The 16,167-nt window shown below is 47.1% G+C and overlaps 1 protein-coding gene across 2 annotated transcripts in view; it reads left to right on the top strand.

The window, feature by feature from the left end:
• Window positions 1–16,167, top strand: part of BMAL1 (basic helix-loop-helix ARNT like 1) — an 82,450-nt gene that overhangs the window by 43,676 nt on the left and 22,607 nt on the right. For both annotated transcript variants that reach the window (XM_075325627.1, XM_075325626.1), the window contains exons 4-8: window positions 12,347–12,367; window positions 13,704–13,748; window positions 14,431–14,466; window positions 14,724–14,881; window positions 15,136–15,215. In XM_075325627.1, coding sequence (XP_075181742.1) covers window positions 12,347–12,367; window positions 13,704–13,748; window positions 14,431–14,466; window positions 14,724–14,881; window positions 15,136–15,215 — 340 coding nt within the window. The remainder of the gene's footprint in view (window positions 1–12,346; window positions 12,368–13,703; window positions 13,749–14,430; window positions 14,467–14,723; window positions 14,882–15,135; window positions 15,216–16,167) is intronic.

Genomic DNA, 16,167 nt, shown 5'->3' with positions numbered 1-16,167 from the left:
ATCCGCCATGCTGCGCACTCCGAAACGTGCTCCATCCGCCATACTGCGCACTCCCAAACGTGCTCCATCCGCCATACTGCGCACTCCCCATCGTGCTCTATCCGCCATGCTGCACACTCCCAAACGTGCTCCATCCGCCATGCTGCGCACTCCCAAACGTGCTCCATCCGCCATGCTGCGCACCCCCTATCATGCTCCATCCGCCATGCTGCGCACTCCCAAACGTGCTCCACCCGCCATGCTGCGCACTCCCAAACGTGCTCCATCCGCCATGCTGCGCACTCCCAAACGTGCTCCATCCGCCATGCTGCGCACTCCCAAACGTGGTCCATCCGCCATGCTGCGCACTCCCAAACGTGCTCCATCCGCCATGCTGCGCACTCCCAAACGTGCTCCATCCGCCATACTGCGCACTCCCCATCGTGCACCATCCGGCATGCTGCGCACTCCCAAACGTGCTCCATCCGCCATGCTGCGCACTCCCAAACGTGCTCCATCCGCCATGCTGCGCACTTCCAAACGTGCTCCATCCGCCATGCTGCGCACTCCCAAACGTGCTCCATCCGCCATGCTGCGCGCTCCCAAACGTGGTCCATCCGCCATGCTGCGCACTCCCAAACGTGCTCCATCCGCCATGCTGCGCACTCCGAAACGTGCTCCATCCGCCATACTGCGCACTCCCAAACGTGCTCCATCCGCCATACTGCGCACTCCCCATCGTGCACCATCCGGCATGCTGCGCACTCCCAAACATGCTCCATCCGTCATGCTGCGCACTCCCAAACGTGCTCCATCCGTCATGCTGCGCACTCCCAAACGTGCTCCATCCGCCATGCTGCGCACTCCCAAACGTGCTCCATCCGCCATGCTGCGCACCCCCCATCATGCTCCATCCGCTTAGGAGTGCGCAGCATGCCGGATGGTGCACGATGGGGAGTGCGCAGTATGGCGGATGGAGCACGTTTGGGAGTGCGCAGCATGGCGGATGGAGCACGTTTGGGAGTGCGCAGCATGGCGGATGGACCACGTTTGGGAGTGCGCAGCATGGCGGATGGACCACGTTTGGGAGTGCGCAGCATGGCGGATGGACCACGTTTGGGAGTGCGCAGCATGGGGGATGCAGCACGATGGGGAGTGCGCAGTATGGCGGATGGAGCACGTTTGCTCAGCCTCTCTCCTTCCAGCCTCCTTCAGCATCAGCCCCCCCCTCCCAGCCTTCCCCAAGATCAGCCTCTCTGCTCCCAGCCTCCTCCAGCACGCCGTGCTCCTCTGCTGACACTCACCCACACCCGATCGCATCCACTCACCCACACAACCGATCGCATCCACTCACACACACAACCGATCGCATCCACTCACACACACACCCGATCGCATCCACTCACACACACACCCGATCGCATACACTCACACACACACCCGATCGCATACACTCACACACACACCCGATCGCATACACTCACACACACACCCGATCGCATACACTCACACACACACCCGATCGCATACACTCACACACACAGACACTGACGATATTGCACATACGCGCTGATACTCACAACATCCGGGGATATCACATGCTTCTGGCCATGTGATCCTCCGTCAGGTCCTGGAAGCTCACAGCACAATATCGCCGCCGAGAAGCAAGCGATATCCCAGGATGTTGTGAGTATGTGGATGGGTTGTGATGTGTGTATGTGAGTGAGTGTGATCTGATTTGTGTGTGTGTGTGTGTGTGTGTGCTGTTATGTTATGTATGTTCTGCAGCTGCAGGACCTTGATGTGTGGATGCGATGTGATGTGTGAGTGAGTGTGAGCCGCTGTACACTGGTAACTATGATACACATCGGGTAACTAAGGGACCTTAGTTACCCGATGTGTATAATGGTTACCAGCTTTCACGGCCTCCGTTAAGATCCCAGCATCGCAAGGTTATGTCTGGCGCTGCCGGGATCCTGACGGAGCCGGTGTAGAAGCAAGCGATATCCCAGCATGTTGTGAGTGTGTGGATGTGATGTGTGAGGTGTGTGTGAGAGTGAGTGTGATCTGATGTGTGTGTACTCACCTGGGAATCGGAGCCCCGTGTCAGTTGGGCCACAGCGAGCGTGCATTGCGTGAGGGGGCGGGGCCTGCAGAGAGCCGGGGCGAGAGGCCAATCCGTGTGGGGGGGCGGGGCCATGGCGAGCCCAGCGGCCAATCAGCTTTGTGTCACCGTAAGGACACAATTTCGGAGCATGACAGACAGACAGACAGACAGATAGACAGACAGACAGACAGAATAAGGCAATTATATATATATAGATGATTATAGGCTATACTTTACACTGTATGGTGCACGGTTGATTTTTGGCTATATACCCTCCTGGATTGCTCAGAGGAGACAACAGCATGTCGTCCACAAGAAGCAGGGGTGCCAAAGCACAGGCTTACTATGCTGCCTGCGCCGCATGTACGGCTATACTGCCGGCAGGTTCCACTGACCCTCATTGTGTGCAATGCTCGGCCCCTGTGGCACTTACTCAGCCGGAGCCTCTGCTAAGGGTGGCCCAGGGGGAACCACCAGCTAACACTGTCCAGGTGACAGGGACAGAGTTTGCAGTTTTTACTGAAAGACTTTCTGAGACTATGGCTAAGATATTAGAAGCTTTGCAGTCCAGACCAGTACCTCAGGCCATGGGCACTGTGGAATCATTGCTCCCTGGTCCCCCTCATTCGGAACAACAATGTTCTTCCGGGGTGTCTCATAGATCCCAGGGTGAGGTCTCTGACACGGACCGCAGCCCCAGACCGCCTAAGCGAGCTCGCTGGGAATTTCCCTCGACATCATCACATTGTTCAGGGTCTCAGCGGGAGGACTCTCTGTATGATGAAGTGGAGGTAGCTGATCAGGATTCTGATCCTGAGGCCGCTCTCAACCTTGATACTCCTGATGGGGACGCCATAGTGAATGATCTTATCGCGTCCATCAATCAAATGTTGGATATTTCTCCCTCAGCTCCTCCAGTAGAGGAGTCAGCTTCTCAGCAGGAGAAATTCCGTTTCAGGTTTCCCAAGCGTACAACGAGTATGTTTCTGGACCACTCTGACTTCAGAGAGGCAGTCCAGAAACACCGAGCTTGTCCAGATAAGCGTTTTTCCAAGCGCCTTAAGGATACACGTTATCCCTTCCCCCCTGACGTGGTCAAGGGCTGGACTCAGTGTCCCAAGGTGGATCCTCCAATCTCCAGACTGGCGGCTAGATCCATAGTTGCAGTTGAAGATGGGGCTTCACTCAAGGATGCCACTGACAGACAGATGGAGCTCTGGTTGAAATCCATCTATGAAGCTATCGGCGCGTCTTTTGCTCCAGCATTCGCAGCCATATGGGCACTCCAAGCTATCTCTGCGGGTCAAGCGCAAATTGACGCACTCACACGTACGTCTGCGCCGCAGGTGGCGTCCATAACCTCTCAAACGTCGGCATTTGCGTCCTACGCTATTAATGCTGTCCTGGACTCTGCGAGCCGTACGGCGGTAGCATCCGCCAATTCGGTGGCAATACGCAGGGCCTTGTGGATACGGGAATGGAAGGCAGATTCTGCTTCCAAAAAGTGCTTAACCAGTTTGCCATTTTCTGGCGACCGTTTGTTTGGTGAGAGATTGGATGAAATCATCAAACAATCCAAGGGAAAGGAAACATCCTTACCCCAAGCCAAACCAAAAACACCCCAACAGAGGAGGGGACAGTCGAGGTTTCGGTCCTTTCGGGGTGCGGGCAGGTCCCAATTCTCCTCGTCCAAAAGGCCCCAGAAGGATCAGAGGAACTCCGATTCATGGCGGTCTAAGTCACGCCCTAAAAAGACCGCCGGAGGTGCCGCTACCAAGGCGGCTTCCTCATGACTTACGGCCTCCTCACACCGCATCCTCGGTCGGTGGCAGGCTCTCCCGCTTTTGCGACACCTGGCTGCCACAGGTAAAAGACCGATGGGTGAGAGACATTTTGTCTCACGGTTACAGGATAGAGTTCAGCTCTCGTCCTCCGACTCGATTCTTCAGCACATCTCCGCCTCCCGAGCGTGCCGATGCTCTTCTGCAGGCTGTGGGCACTCTGAAGGCAGAAGGAGTGGTGGTCCCGGTTCCTCATCAGCAACAGGGTCACGGTTTTTACTCCAACCTGTTTGTGGTTCCAAAGAAGGACGGATCTTTCCGTCCTGTTCTGGACCTAAAACTGCTCAACAAACACGTAAAGACCAGGCGGTTCTGGATGGAATCCCTCCGCTCCGTCATCGCCTCAATGTCCCAAGGAGATTTCCTTGCATCGATCGATATCAAAGATGCTTATCTCCACGTACCGATTGCTCCAGAGCATCAGCGCTTCCTGCGCTTCGCCATGGGAGACTAACACCTTCAGTTCGCGGCACTGCCGTTCGGCCTGGCGACAGCCCCAAGGGTTTTCACCAAGGTCATGGCTACAGTAGTTGCGGTCCTCCACTCTCAGGGTCACTCGGTGATACCTTACTTAGACGATCTGCTGGTCAAGGCACCCTCTCAAGAGGCATGCCAACACAGCCTCAACATTACTCTGGAGACTCTCCAGAGTTTCGGGTGGATCATCAATTTTCCAAAGTCAAATCTGACACCGGTCCAATCGCTGACATATCTTGGCATGGAGTTTCATACTCTCTCAGCGATAGTGAAGCTTCCGCTGAACAAACAGCGGTCACTGCAGACAGGGTTGCAATCTCTCCTTCAAGGTCAGTCACACCCCTTGAGGCGCCTCATGCACTTCCTGGGGAAGATGGTGGCAGCAATGGAGGCAGTCCCTTTCGCGCAGTTTCACCTGCGTCCTCTTCAATGGGACATCCTACGCAAATGGGACAGGAAGCCGACGTCCCTAGACAGGAACGTCTCCCTCTCTCAGGCAACCAAAGCTTCCCTTCGGTGGTGGCTTCTTCCCACTTCATTATCGAAGGGGAAATCCTTCCTACCCCCATCCTGGGCGGTGGTCACGACGGACGCGAGTCTGTCAGGGTGGGGAGCAGTCTTCCTCCACCACAGGGCTCAGGGTACTTGGACTCAGCAAGAGTCCTCACTTCAGATCAATGTTCTGGAGATCAGGGCAGTGTATCTTGCCCTAAAAGCGTTCCAGCAGTGGCTGGAAGGCAAGCAGATCCGAATTCAGTCGGACAACTCCACAGCGGTGGCTTACATCAACCACCAAGGTGGAACACGCAGTCGGCAAGCCTTCCAGGAAGTCCGGCGGATTTTGATGTGGGTGGAAGCCACGGCCTCCACCATCTCCGCAGTTCACATCCCGGGCGTGGAAAACTGGGAAGCAGACTTTCTCAGTCGCCAGGGCATGGACGCAGGGGAATGGTCCCTTCACCCGGATGTGTTTCAGGAGATCTGTTGCCGCTGGGGGATGCCGGACGTCGACCTAATGGCGTCCCGGCACAACAACAAGGTCACGGCATTCATGGCACGATCTCACGATCATAGAGCTCTGGCGGCAGACGCCTTAGTTCAGGATTGGTCGCAGTTTCAACTCCCTTATGTGTTTCCTCCTCTGGCACTGTTGCCCAGAGTGTTACGCAAGATCAGGGCCGACTGCCGCCGCGCCATCCTCGTCGCTCCAGACTGGCCGAGGAGGTCGTGGTACCCGGATCTGTGGCATCTCACGGTCGGCCAACCGTGGGCACTACCAGACCGACCAGACTTGCTGTCTCAAGGGCCGTTTTTCCATCTGAATTCTGCGGCCCTCAACCTGACTGTGTGGCCATTGAGTCCTGGATCTTAGCGTCTTCAGGATTATCTCAAGAGGTCATTGCCACTATGAGACAGGCTAGGAAACCAACGTCCGCCAAGATCTACCACAGGACGTGGAAAATATTCCTGTCGTGGTGCTCTGCTCAGGGTTTTTCTCCCTGGCCATTTGCCTTGCCCACTTTTCTGTCCTTTCTTCAATCCGGATTGGAAAAGGGTTTGTCGCTCGGCTCCCTTAAGGGACAAGTCTCTGCGCTCTCTGTGTTTTTTCAGAAGCGCCTGGCCAGACTTCCACAGGTACGCACATTCCTGCAAGGGGTTTGTCACATCGTCCCTCCTTACAAGCGTCCGTTAGAACCCTGGGATCTGAACAGGGTGCTGATGGTTCTTCAGAAACCACCGTTCGAGCCAATGAGGGATATTTCTCTCGCACGCCTTTCGCAGAAAGTGGTTTTCCTAGTAGCAGTCACTTCACTTCGGAGAGTGTCTGAGCTAGCAGCGTTGTCTTGCAAAGCTCCTTTCCTGGTGTTTCACCAGGACAAGGTGGTTCTGCGTCCGGTTCCGGAATTCCTCCCTAAGGTGGTATCCCCCTTTCATCTCAATCAGGATATCTCCTTACCTTCTTTTTGCCCTCATCCAGTTCACCAGTGTGAAAAGGATTTGCACTTGTTAGATCTGGTGAGAGCACTCAGACTCTACATTTCTCGTACGGCGCCCCTGCGCCGCTCGGATGCACTCTTTGTCCTTGTCGCTGGCCAGCGTAAAGGGACACAAGCTTCCAAATCAACCCTGGCTCGGTGGATCAAGGAACCAATTCTCGAAGCTTATCGTTCCTCGGGGCTTCCGGTTCCCTCAGGGCTGAAGGCCCATTCTACCAGGGCCGTGGGAGCGTCCTGGGCCTTGCGACACCAGGCTACGGCTCAGCAGGTGTGTCAGGCAGCTACCTGGTCGAGCCTGCACACTTTCACGAAACACTATCAGGTGCATACCTATGCTTCGGCAGATGCCAGCCTAGGTAGGCAAGTCCTTCAGGCGGCGGTTGCCCACCTGTAGGACGGAGCCGTTACGGCTCTATTATGAGGTATTATTTACCCACCCAGGGACTGCTTTTGGACGTCCCAATTGTCTGGGTCTCCCAATGGAGCGACAAAGAAGAAGGGAATTTTGTTTACTTACCGTAAATTCCTTTTCTTCTAGCTCCAATTGGGAGACCCAGCTCCCGCCCCTGTTTTTTTGTGTACACATGTTGTTCATGTTGAATGGTTTCAGTTCTCCGATATTCCTTCGGATTGAATTTACTTTAAACCAGTTTATAATTTTTTCCTCCTTCTTGCTTTTGCACCAAAACTGAGGAGCCCGTGGGAGCACGGGGGGTGTATAGGCAGAAGGGGAGGGGCTTTACACTTTTAGTGTAATACTTTGTGTGGCCTCCGGAGGCATAGCTATACACCCAATTGTCTGGGTCTCCCAATTGGAGCTAGAAGAAAAGGAATTTACGGTAAGTAAACAAAATTCCCTTCTTTTGTGCCTTTTTGGCTCAAGATGCTGATTATTATACCAACTGCAGGAGCAGCCTTTGGCTTGTTGAACCCGAAAGACCCATTTAGACAGACCAGTAGTTGGGCAGGAGGCTAGGGATTTGCATATCTTCTTGTTTTGGGGGTCTTATTGTGGGCCCTGATGCACGGACCTGCAGTGGGTTTCATGACCTCTTCAATCTTTGTGTGTTGCCTATGCGGCCGCTAAGCTTGGGTCAGGATACCCGCAACCTGTCCACTCATTGTGGTTCACACTTGAACCTAGAAAATGAATTTGTGATTCTAACCTTAACAGGTTGATAAACAAGCAAAACGCTCTCAGGAGATGTGTTGCCAAAAAACATAATCCGTGCGCACATAAGAGACGTAGTCTGTGACCTTTGATGTGCGTTCGGCCTGTCTAAACCGCCATTACATGACCACTGATTAGCTTCCACTTAAAGATCATCTGTCATTTTAAAAGTCCTGTAGGTGCCCCATTTGAGGGGGCCCATCATTTTGGCCATATGGCACCTACACCTTTTTAGTGCACTAATTTCCCTGAGTACTAAAAGCAATGTATTTGATTGCAGACTAGAGGACGGCAGGGAGGAAGGAGCACTGGGAATTTTCTTTAAAGGGAACCAATCACCAGGATTTTCATATATAACCTAAAGCCAGTGCTATACTGGTACTATCAGCCATATTCTAGACAGACCATTAGTTGTCAGCTTGTTTGTTTAGGTTTTGAAATCCAAGAAAGTAAAGTTTATAAAATCATCAGCTTCTTGAGTGACAGCAGCTGAGGAGCAGATAATATCTGGGGGATATTCATAGTTATGCTAATTTTAACAGGGGGAGGGGATAAGCTTTATATAATTGATCTACTTTTTACTTTTTCAGGACCTGTGGTGTGCTGAGGTCATACACATGTGACCCCAGATGGGGCGGGGCCTCAGCCAACAGAAAAATGTTGCTTTTCGGTATCGGCTTTGTTTGCTGAGCCCCTGCCCCTTCTGGTCACATGGGCATGACCTCACACAGGTCCTGCTAATGAAAAAGTCAATTGTATAATACTTATGCTAATTCTAATAAAGGGAGGGGATAACTATGAATATCCCCCCCCCAATATTATCTGCTCTTCAGCTGCTGTCACTCAAGACGTTGATGATTTTATAAACTTTACTTTCTTGAATTTCAAAACGTAAGCATCCGAGCTGACCACTACAGGTATGTCTAGACTCAGCCTGATAGTGGCAGTGTAGCACTGGCTTTAGGTCATGTACAAAAATCCTGGTGATTGGTTCCCTGTCAATGCAGTAGAGACCCTGTGCAGAGTTTCTCACTTTCCGGATATGCATCCATACACTTGCCATATAAACTCTTGTATTTTATCCCCTTTTCGCTGGTGATTTTGCAAGCCGCTGTTTCTTTCTACGTTCTCTTTAGCTCTTTTCTTCTGTTTTGGGCGCTTTCTTTTCTTCTGCTTTGGGCGCTTTCTTTTCTTCTCTTTTGGGCGCTTTCTTTTCTTCCCTTTTGGGCGCTTTCTTTTCTTCCCTTTTGGGCGCTTTCTTTTCTTCCCTTTTGGGCGCTTTCTTTTCTTCTTTTGGGCGCTTTCTTTTCTTCTGTTTGGGCGCTTTCTTTTCTTCTGCTTTGGGCGCTTTCTTTTCTTCCCTTTTGGGCGCTTTCTTTTCTTCTGCTTTGGGCGCTTTCTTTTCTTCTCTTTTGGGCGCTTTCTTTTCTTCTGCTTTGGGCGCTTTCTTTTCTTCTCTTTTGGGCGCTTTCTTTTCTTCCCTTTTGGGCGCTTTCTTTTCTTCCCTTTTGGGCGCTTTCTTTTCTTCCCTTTTGGGCGCTTTCTTTTCTTCTTTTGGGCGCTTTCTTTTCTTCTGCTTTGGGCGCTTTCTTTTCTTCTGCTTTGGGCGCTTTCTTTTCTTCTCTTTTGGGCGCTTTCTTTTCTTCTTTTGGGCGCTTTCTTTTCTTCTCTTTTGGGCGCTTTCTTTTCTTCTCTTTTGGGCGCTTTCTTTTCTTCCCTTTTGGGCGCTTTCTTTTCTTCTGCTTTGGGCGCTTTCTTTTCTTCTCTTTTGGGCACTTTCTTTTCTTCTCTTTTGGGCGCTTTCTTTTCTTCTCTTTTGGGCGCTTTCTTTTCTTCCTTTCGAGCTCTATACTGCTTTTTTTTTTTTTTTTTTTTTTTTTTTTTTTCATATTTTACCCAGTTTGGTCTTTTCAGTTCTCGCAGTCGCTTCCCTTAGACCTTTGCAGTCTTTATGTAACTGCTGCACATATACAGATTTAAGGCATTATCTTCGTGAAGGTCACTATGAGGTTATATAATCCCTTACTGGCCGGCTTGTCCGTGGAAAAACTAATTACTAGACCCATTATATGCAGGATCCTGGCAGCCAGGAAAGTGAGCATATACTGTATAATGTACATGGGTTCTGTATTGCCGTGTAGATGGATGGATTCAGTTTAGCGGGTTCTTGGGACCTGATAAATTCTGCTCTTAGGTCCCAAGACTTCTAACAACTCTTCTATTTTGGTTACTCTATGAATGAACCACATGTCTGACTGTGCGCGTTGGCTCTTATTTCACATCTCCGGCCATATTGAGGCCATAATTGGGTCTGCATACTATAATGTTACACCCCATCCCAATTCTACCCTGGGTAACTCTAGTGCCCTACTTTCTCCCAAGTTCCTAAATGCACTGCAGGCAGCGGTTCTTCATTGTTTCCGTGCACTTTTTTTTTTTTTTTTTTTTTTTTTTTTTTTTTAGATTCTATTGTAGCAGCTGACAGAAGTCGTGACAACTTTCTGATTGTCTGCAAAAAAATCTATTCATTGTTTTCCCTAGAAAGACACAGCTGATTGACAATTATGTCCCATTTTATGGACTGTGGCATATGAATTTTTATCAATGTGTTATTTTTTTTTCTCTCTCCTTGTTTCCATAGCAGCTAGCTACATTTATAAGGTGTATATGTGAACGATAAAAAAAAAAAAATTTTGAATAGAGCCGTAGGAAGTGCCGATTACATGACTAGCCTGGCCTTCAGTTCTAATGTCCATAGGTGCCATGAGACTAATCCAGAAAATGGGTCTCGGGAGAATAAGATCCATGGGAGACTGTAGATTTTATTCTTCATTATAGAAGCTAATAGCTATGGTTTCCCTTGAGCGAAGCATTCAGTCACACTTTATAATTGCACTCTTTTTACTATCCTAAATATATATGTTTAGACCCATAACTTACTGTTGATACAACATTTTTGCGCCTTTCCGAATCTCTCAGACGGGGTTAATAGACATTGGTCATTTTGTGACCTTCGCCGGTACAAGACTAATCAGGGACTATGGTAATACAAATGAGACAAGTGACCACCATTCAGCGCCTAAACTATTGAAAATTCCTACTTTGTGGCCTTCAATCTAATACCAGTTGCCTCCCTCCTAATCTAGTCCCAATCCTGATGCCCAGTTAATACTCCCCCCCCCCCCCCCCCCCTTGTGAAAGGCCCCATACACATTGGATAAAGTGTCCTGAATTGGAAACTTTGAACAAGAGCAGGCGACCATCTGAGAATTGTCCTTAATCTCCCCTAAGAGGTGTCGAGAAGGATCAAATCATTTACAATTTCAATGGTTGATCTTTTTCGTTTTCATAGGTTATTCGCGCTTTCTTCTTTTGGGCGCCTTCTTCTTTTGGGCGCCTTCTTCTTTTGGGCGCCTTCTTCTTTTGGGCGCCTTCTTCTTTTGGGCGCCTTCCTCTTAGGGCGCTCCCCTCTTTGGGCTATAAACAATTAAGCTGAGCCAACCATCCATGTGTTGAATTGGTAGAGATTGCTGCTTGCCCAGTGAAGGTTAGGAGTCAGTCTACTGGGAACAGCTGGCTCCTACCTTTCCCATTCTCCAACCCCTTTATAGGTTATGTATTCCCCAGTGAATTCATTGCAATTTTATAAAAAAAATTGCACATCAGTTCACATTCTGCCCCCACATACATCGCTCTAGTTTTCCAATAACTCCCCACATGTAATCTCCACTCCATAACCTGTTGTCTCCGTACATCTCTGACCTAATCTGCCAGGAAATCTCCAGTCCTCACAAGACCTCCTGGTCTTCTCTTGTCTGCTCCTCACGACTTCTCCTGTACTTCCATTGTTCTCTGTGACTCTCTATACAAAAACAATCCTTGATAGTTGGAATCTTCAAAAACACCCTAAGAATGTACCTGTTCAAAAAAGTTAGCTACATACCCTTGTGTTCTCCTTTCCTCTTCTCTTGTCGATTGGTAAGCCTTTGTGGACAGGGGTTTCTCTCCTTTTTGTACAAGTCTGTGGGTTATCAATGACATTAGAAGGTTTTAGTTTTATGGGGCTAAGGATTTACCGACAGCACCAATCTCTTTTGGCTCAGAGTGGTCACGGACACATCCTCCTGATTTTGGTGACCTCACGTCAACAGAGCAGCTTCTTTTGATCTACTCTTGTCTGCCGAAAGGATGCCTCTGCCACTGCCATGCTGATTAACAGCCGTCTCTCCCGTGTCAGGCTGGGGGGAGGCGGCGATCTGTCAGCATGATGTTGGCAGTGATGCCCTGTCGACAAAGTAGACTGGAAGAGGAAGATCTGATCTGTTGACGTGAGGTCAAACAAAGCCGAAGAATCACCGCCTGGGCTGGAACAAATCATCACAGGGCAGAACAGGCACATAGATAGCAACTACCTGCCGGTAAGTTCTTGCGCCCCATATCCAAAGTCTTGGATAACCCCTAAACTTTTTTTTTCTTCTTATGTACAGTGACTCGGAATTAATGTAGTAATTGGCAACTGCATAAGCTGTCATGTAGTATGTTTCCTACTTTTAAGACACACTGGTAGAAAACCTAAAGCGGAGTACAGGCAATGATTACATCAGCCTGTGTTCTGTGAAGTCACAGGGTATCCGAACGCTGACTAGGGGTCACCACTGCACCCACTAGGGGTTAATTTCCAATCATTGGTTTACATTAGCGACGTGCTATTTATGATACATGGTAGCTTTTTCATATTATCAAGTGTTTAATGCATTTTCTTCCTTTCTTTTAGGCTCGACAGCTTTTCTTTTGAGTAAGTATATATATTTTTTTTTTTTTTATTTTTGTAAAGTTAACCCTGAATGCATGCACTGCTACTCTTACTGTCATAATTGAAAAATACAGCACATTGAAGCCCAATCGCTCCAATTATAAGTAATTACATTGGGCACCGATGATATGTCCACGTGACAGATGGTGGTGTGAACACAACCTGGCAAGAAACAAGTTTTGGTGCCCTCTTCTTTTTTTTTTTTTTTTTTTTTTTACCGAACGGGTGATTCTCTGCCTGTTTAGAGCATTCGTCGTACCCAATTATCAGACTGCCTGAATCGGCCTGTAGTCTGTTGTGCAGATTCCTTTTTGATGATGACAGGTGATCTCCACCCAAAAACAAAACAAAACTGACTTGTCTGAATTTTGATGAGTAATCTTATAAAAATGACACATTGCTCTGTTATTTTTCTTGTTCTTCTGTTATAAAATTTTTAAAAATGATGAGATCTAGTATAAGAAAAAAAAACAAAAGCTGATTTCTTGCGAAAAAAAAAAAACGCAATGTGCTGGATTCCGTCGGTGTCCGTCATTTTTTATAATGGAAGCCTATGGTGGCGGAATCCGTCATTTGACGGATTCCTGTGACTCATCCATTTTTACACAACTGCGCATGCGCAGTTGAGTAATTGTTGAAAAAAAACAAGCTACAACGGATTCCGTTGTTTTGCAGGATCCGTCACATCAGTTTTGCCACTATATGCAACGCATCCGTTACATCCGTCACACAACGCAATGCGACGGATGCCGCACAACGCAAGTGTGAAACTAGCCTTACGCAGTCGGATGTTGTCACAGATTGTTGCAAAAATCCACAGTGGAAAACTTGCACTTTGTAATTTTAATGAACATTAAAACCTTAAAATGTAGATTTAGATTTAATTTAGATTAATTTAGATGTAGGTTTCAGCTTGTAGCAAATGCAGAAGTTTTATAATCGCACATAGCTTTTTGGAGCCTCTCGATTCCCTGGATCAGTGGGGAGTCCCAGCAGTCAAACGTCCTGGAATCATGAATTTATCCCCTATTCTATGTGTCTTTTTTTCCACCATTCAGTGGATAAAAACTTGGTAATTGCAGGAGACTAGTTCAGTGACAATGAGTGCATGCGCTCTGCCCTGATCGGCACAATGCGCATGCGCTTTAAGTGATTTCCTCTGTGTAAACTAGAACTTCAGGTGTCACATTAAAACTGTTGTCTGTGCACAGTGTGTAGACTTCAGAGGCATTTGTTGTGTCACACTTATTTGTACAGGGAGTGGGACATTGTCCTGTACTTGCTAATGGTCATTTTGCTTTTCTTTTCCCTGTCCTAGTCATGGAGAAGGCATGGATACCGATAAGGACGATCCACATGGAATGTGAGTATAAGACTCATTATAAAGTAAAATCAATGGAAATTGGCTTCTTAAAGGGGTCATCAACTTTTTTTTTTCTTTTTTTCTTTCCCCAGAAAAATGAATGTTACTTTGTAGCACAAACTTTATTCGTGCTTTTTGTGTTCATATTGCAGATTATTATACTAAAATATATAATATATTGTATATAATATTATAAAATTGCAAAGGGTGCAATTTTTTGCCTACACACACATACATACATTATAGATAGATAGATATAGATATAGATATAATGTGTGTGTGTGTGTGTGCGCGTGTAGGCAAAAAATTGCACCCTTTGCAATCATATAATAATATTTTTTGTGTGTATGTGTGTATATATATATATATATATATATATATATATATATATATATATATATATATATATATATATATATATATATATATATATATATATATATATATATAATGTATATGTATGTATATGTGTGTGTGTGTGTATATATATATATATAATTATATATATATATATATATATATATATATATATATATATATATATATATATATATATATATATATATATATATATATATATATATATATATATATATATATAAATATAAATATTGTTTTGTGTGCTCTAAAGAGAAATCGGTTCCTGCATTTACCATATTGTTTTATTTTTTATATTTTTTAGGTTAGAGTACGCAGAAGGTCGGATAAAAAATGCACGGTAAGGTGGTTTTCATTCACCATAAGCTAGTTGTGCACATTGGATAAATGTCGGCCCCATCTCCGGTTTGGGCATACAAGGGCAGCCAGGTGTCTATTTTGGGGTGATGCAAGGCCTCGGCCGTGCTCATCTTGTTGCCTGGTCCTTTTTGTTTTCCTGGATCATAAGCGGTGTCATTCTGTAGATGTTTGTAATGATCTGCTTTGTATGGAGGTGTGAAAACCTCCGGTCTAATGATCTGTGTGTTGTGACTACAGGGAGGCTCACAGTCAGATCGAGAAGAGGCGAAGAGACAAAATGAACAGCTTCATCGACGAGTTGGCGTCTCTCGTACCAACGTGTAACGCCATGTCTCGGAAATTGGACAAGCTGACGGTGCTGAGAATGGCCGTACAACACATGAAGACTCTACGAGGTGAGGAAAGGGGTTCAGGAGGGGTCAACGAACTCCCTATGTCTCCTCTATATCCTGTGTGGTTGATCTTGACGCAATTCTCTCTGTTATCAGCCGGTTCAGATTGGGAGATAGGCTGAATCTAGTGCTTATCGATTTGATGAATGACGAGAAAAGTCGAACCTCCCTGACCTTCACTGTTGCGTTTTATCGTATAATATTAGAAAGTGTGATTTCAGGTTTGTGGCCGTATTAACCAACTTATCCTCTTACAGGTGCTACAAATCCATACACAGAAGCAAACTACAAACCCTCATTCCTGTCAGACGACGAAGTGAAGCAATTGATTCTCAGGGTAGGTGACGCGTTCCAGCAGCTCGCTTGCTACAATCAATTTTGATGGTTTCATTGCTAAACTTTCCCAGCGTCTCCTGCTTGATCAGTGTCTGCACATGGCTTGCTTTTGGTAATTTTTACTTTCTGGTCAGTGTCCTCTTTACACAAGATAATGAGCAGTAATGTGATGTACGAAGAAACTATTCGTCCCCTGCAATAGCCGATGTCTGTCCACAAGTGTAATTATTGTTTTTAATAACAAGCAGCAGAATAGTGAGTGCAGCTCTGGAGTATAATACAGGAGGTAACTCGGGATCAGTACAGGATAAGAAATGTATGTACACAGTGACTGCACCAGCAGAATAGTGAGTGCAGCTCTGGAGTATAATACAGGAGGTAACTCGGGATCAGTACAGGATAAGAAATGTATGTACACAGTGACTGCAGCAGCAGAATAGTGAGTGCAGCTCTGGAGTATAATACAGGATGTATATCAGAGTCAGTACAGGATCAGTAATGTAATGTATGTACACAGTGACTGCACCAGCAGAATAGTGAGTGCAGCTCTGGGGTATACTAAAAGATGTAACTCTGGACAAATAGAGGATAAGTAATATATGTACAGAGTGATTGCAACAGCAGAATATTGAGCACAGCTCTGGAGTATAATACAGGATGTATATACAGGACCCGACAGGAGCACTAAACAGAGATCGGAACACAATGTGAAAGGTTCATAACTCTCAGCCTCCGTACCTGATCCGTTCCAGTAGTGTCGGCACTGTACTGTTTATATAGATAGAACATTCAGAAACCGATTGGTAAAGGTGCAAAGTAAGTCATGTGTGTGTATACAGTGACTTCACCAGCAGAATAGTGAGTGCAGCTCTGGAGTATAATATAGGATGTAACTCCGGATCAGAACAGGATCAGTAATGTATGTACACAGTGACTGCACCAGCAGAATAGTG

This window comes from Anomaloglossus baeobatrachus, chromosome 10, assembly GCF_048569485.1.
Source record: "Anomaloglossus baeobatrachus isolate aAnoBae1 chromosome 10, aAnoBae1.hap1, whole genome shotgun sequence".
Classification (NCBI taxonomy): Eukaryota; Metazoa; Chordata; class Amphibia; order Anura; family Aromobatidae; genus Anomaloglossus; species Anomaloglossus baeobatrachus.
The sequence above is the reverse complement of the archived record's forward strand: the minus strand, read 5'-3'. Positions and strand labels throughout refer to the sequence as shown.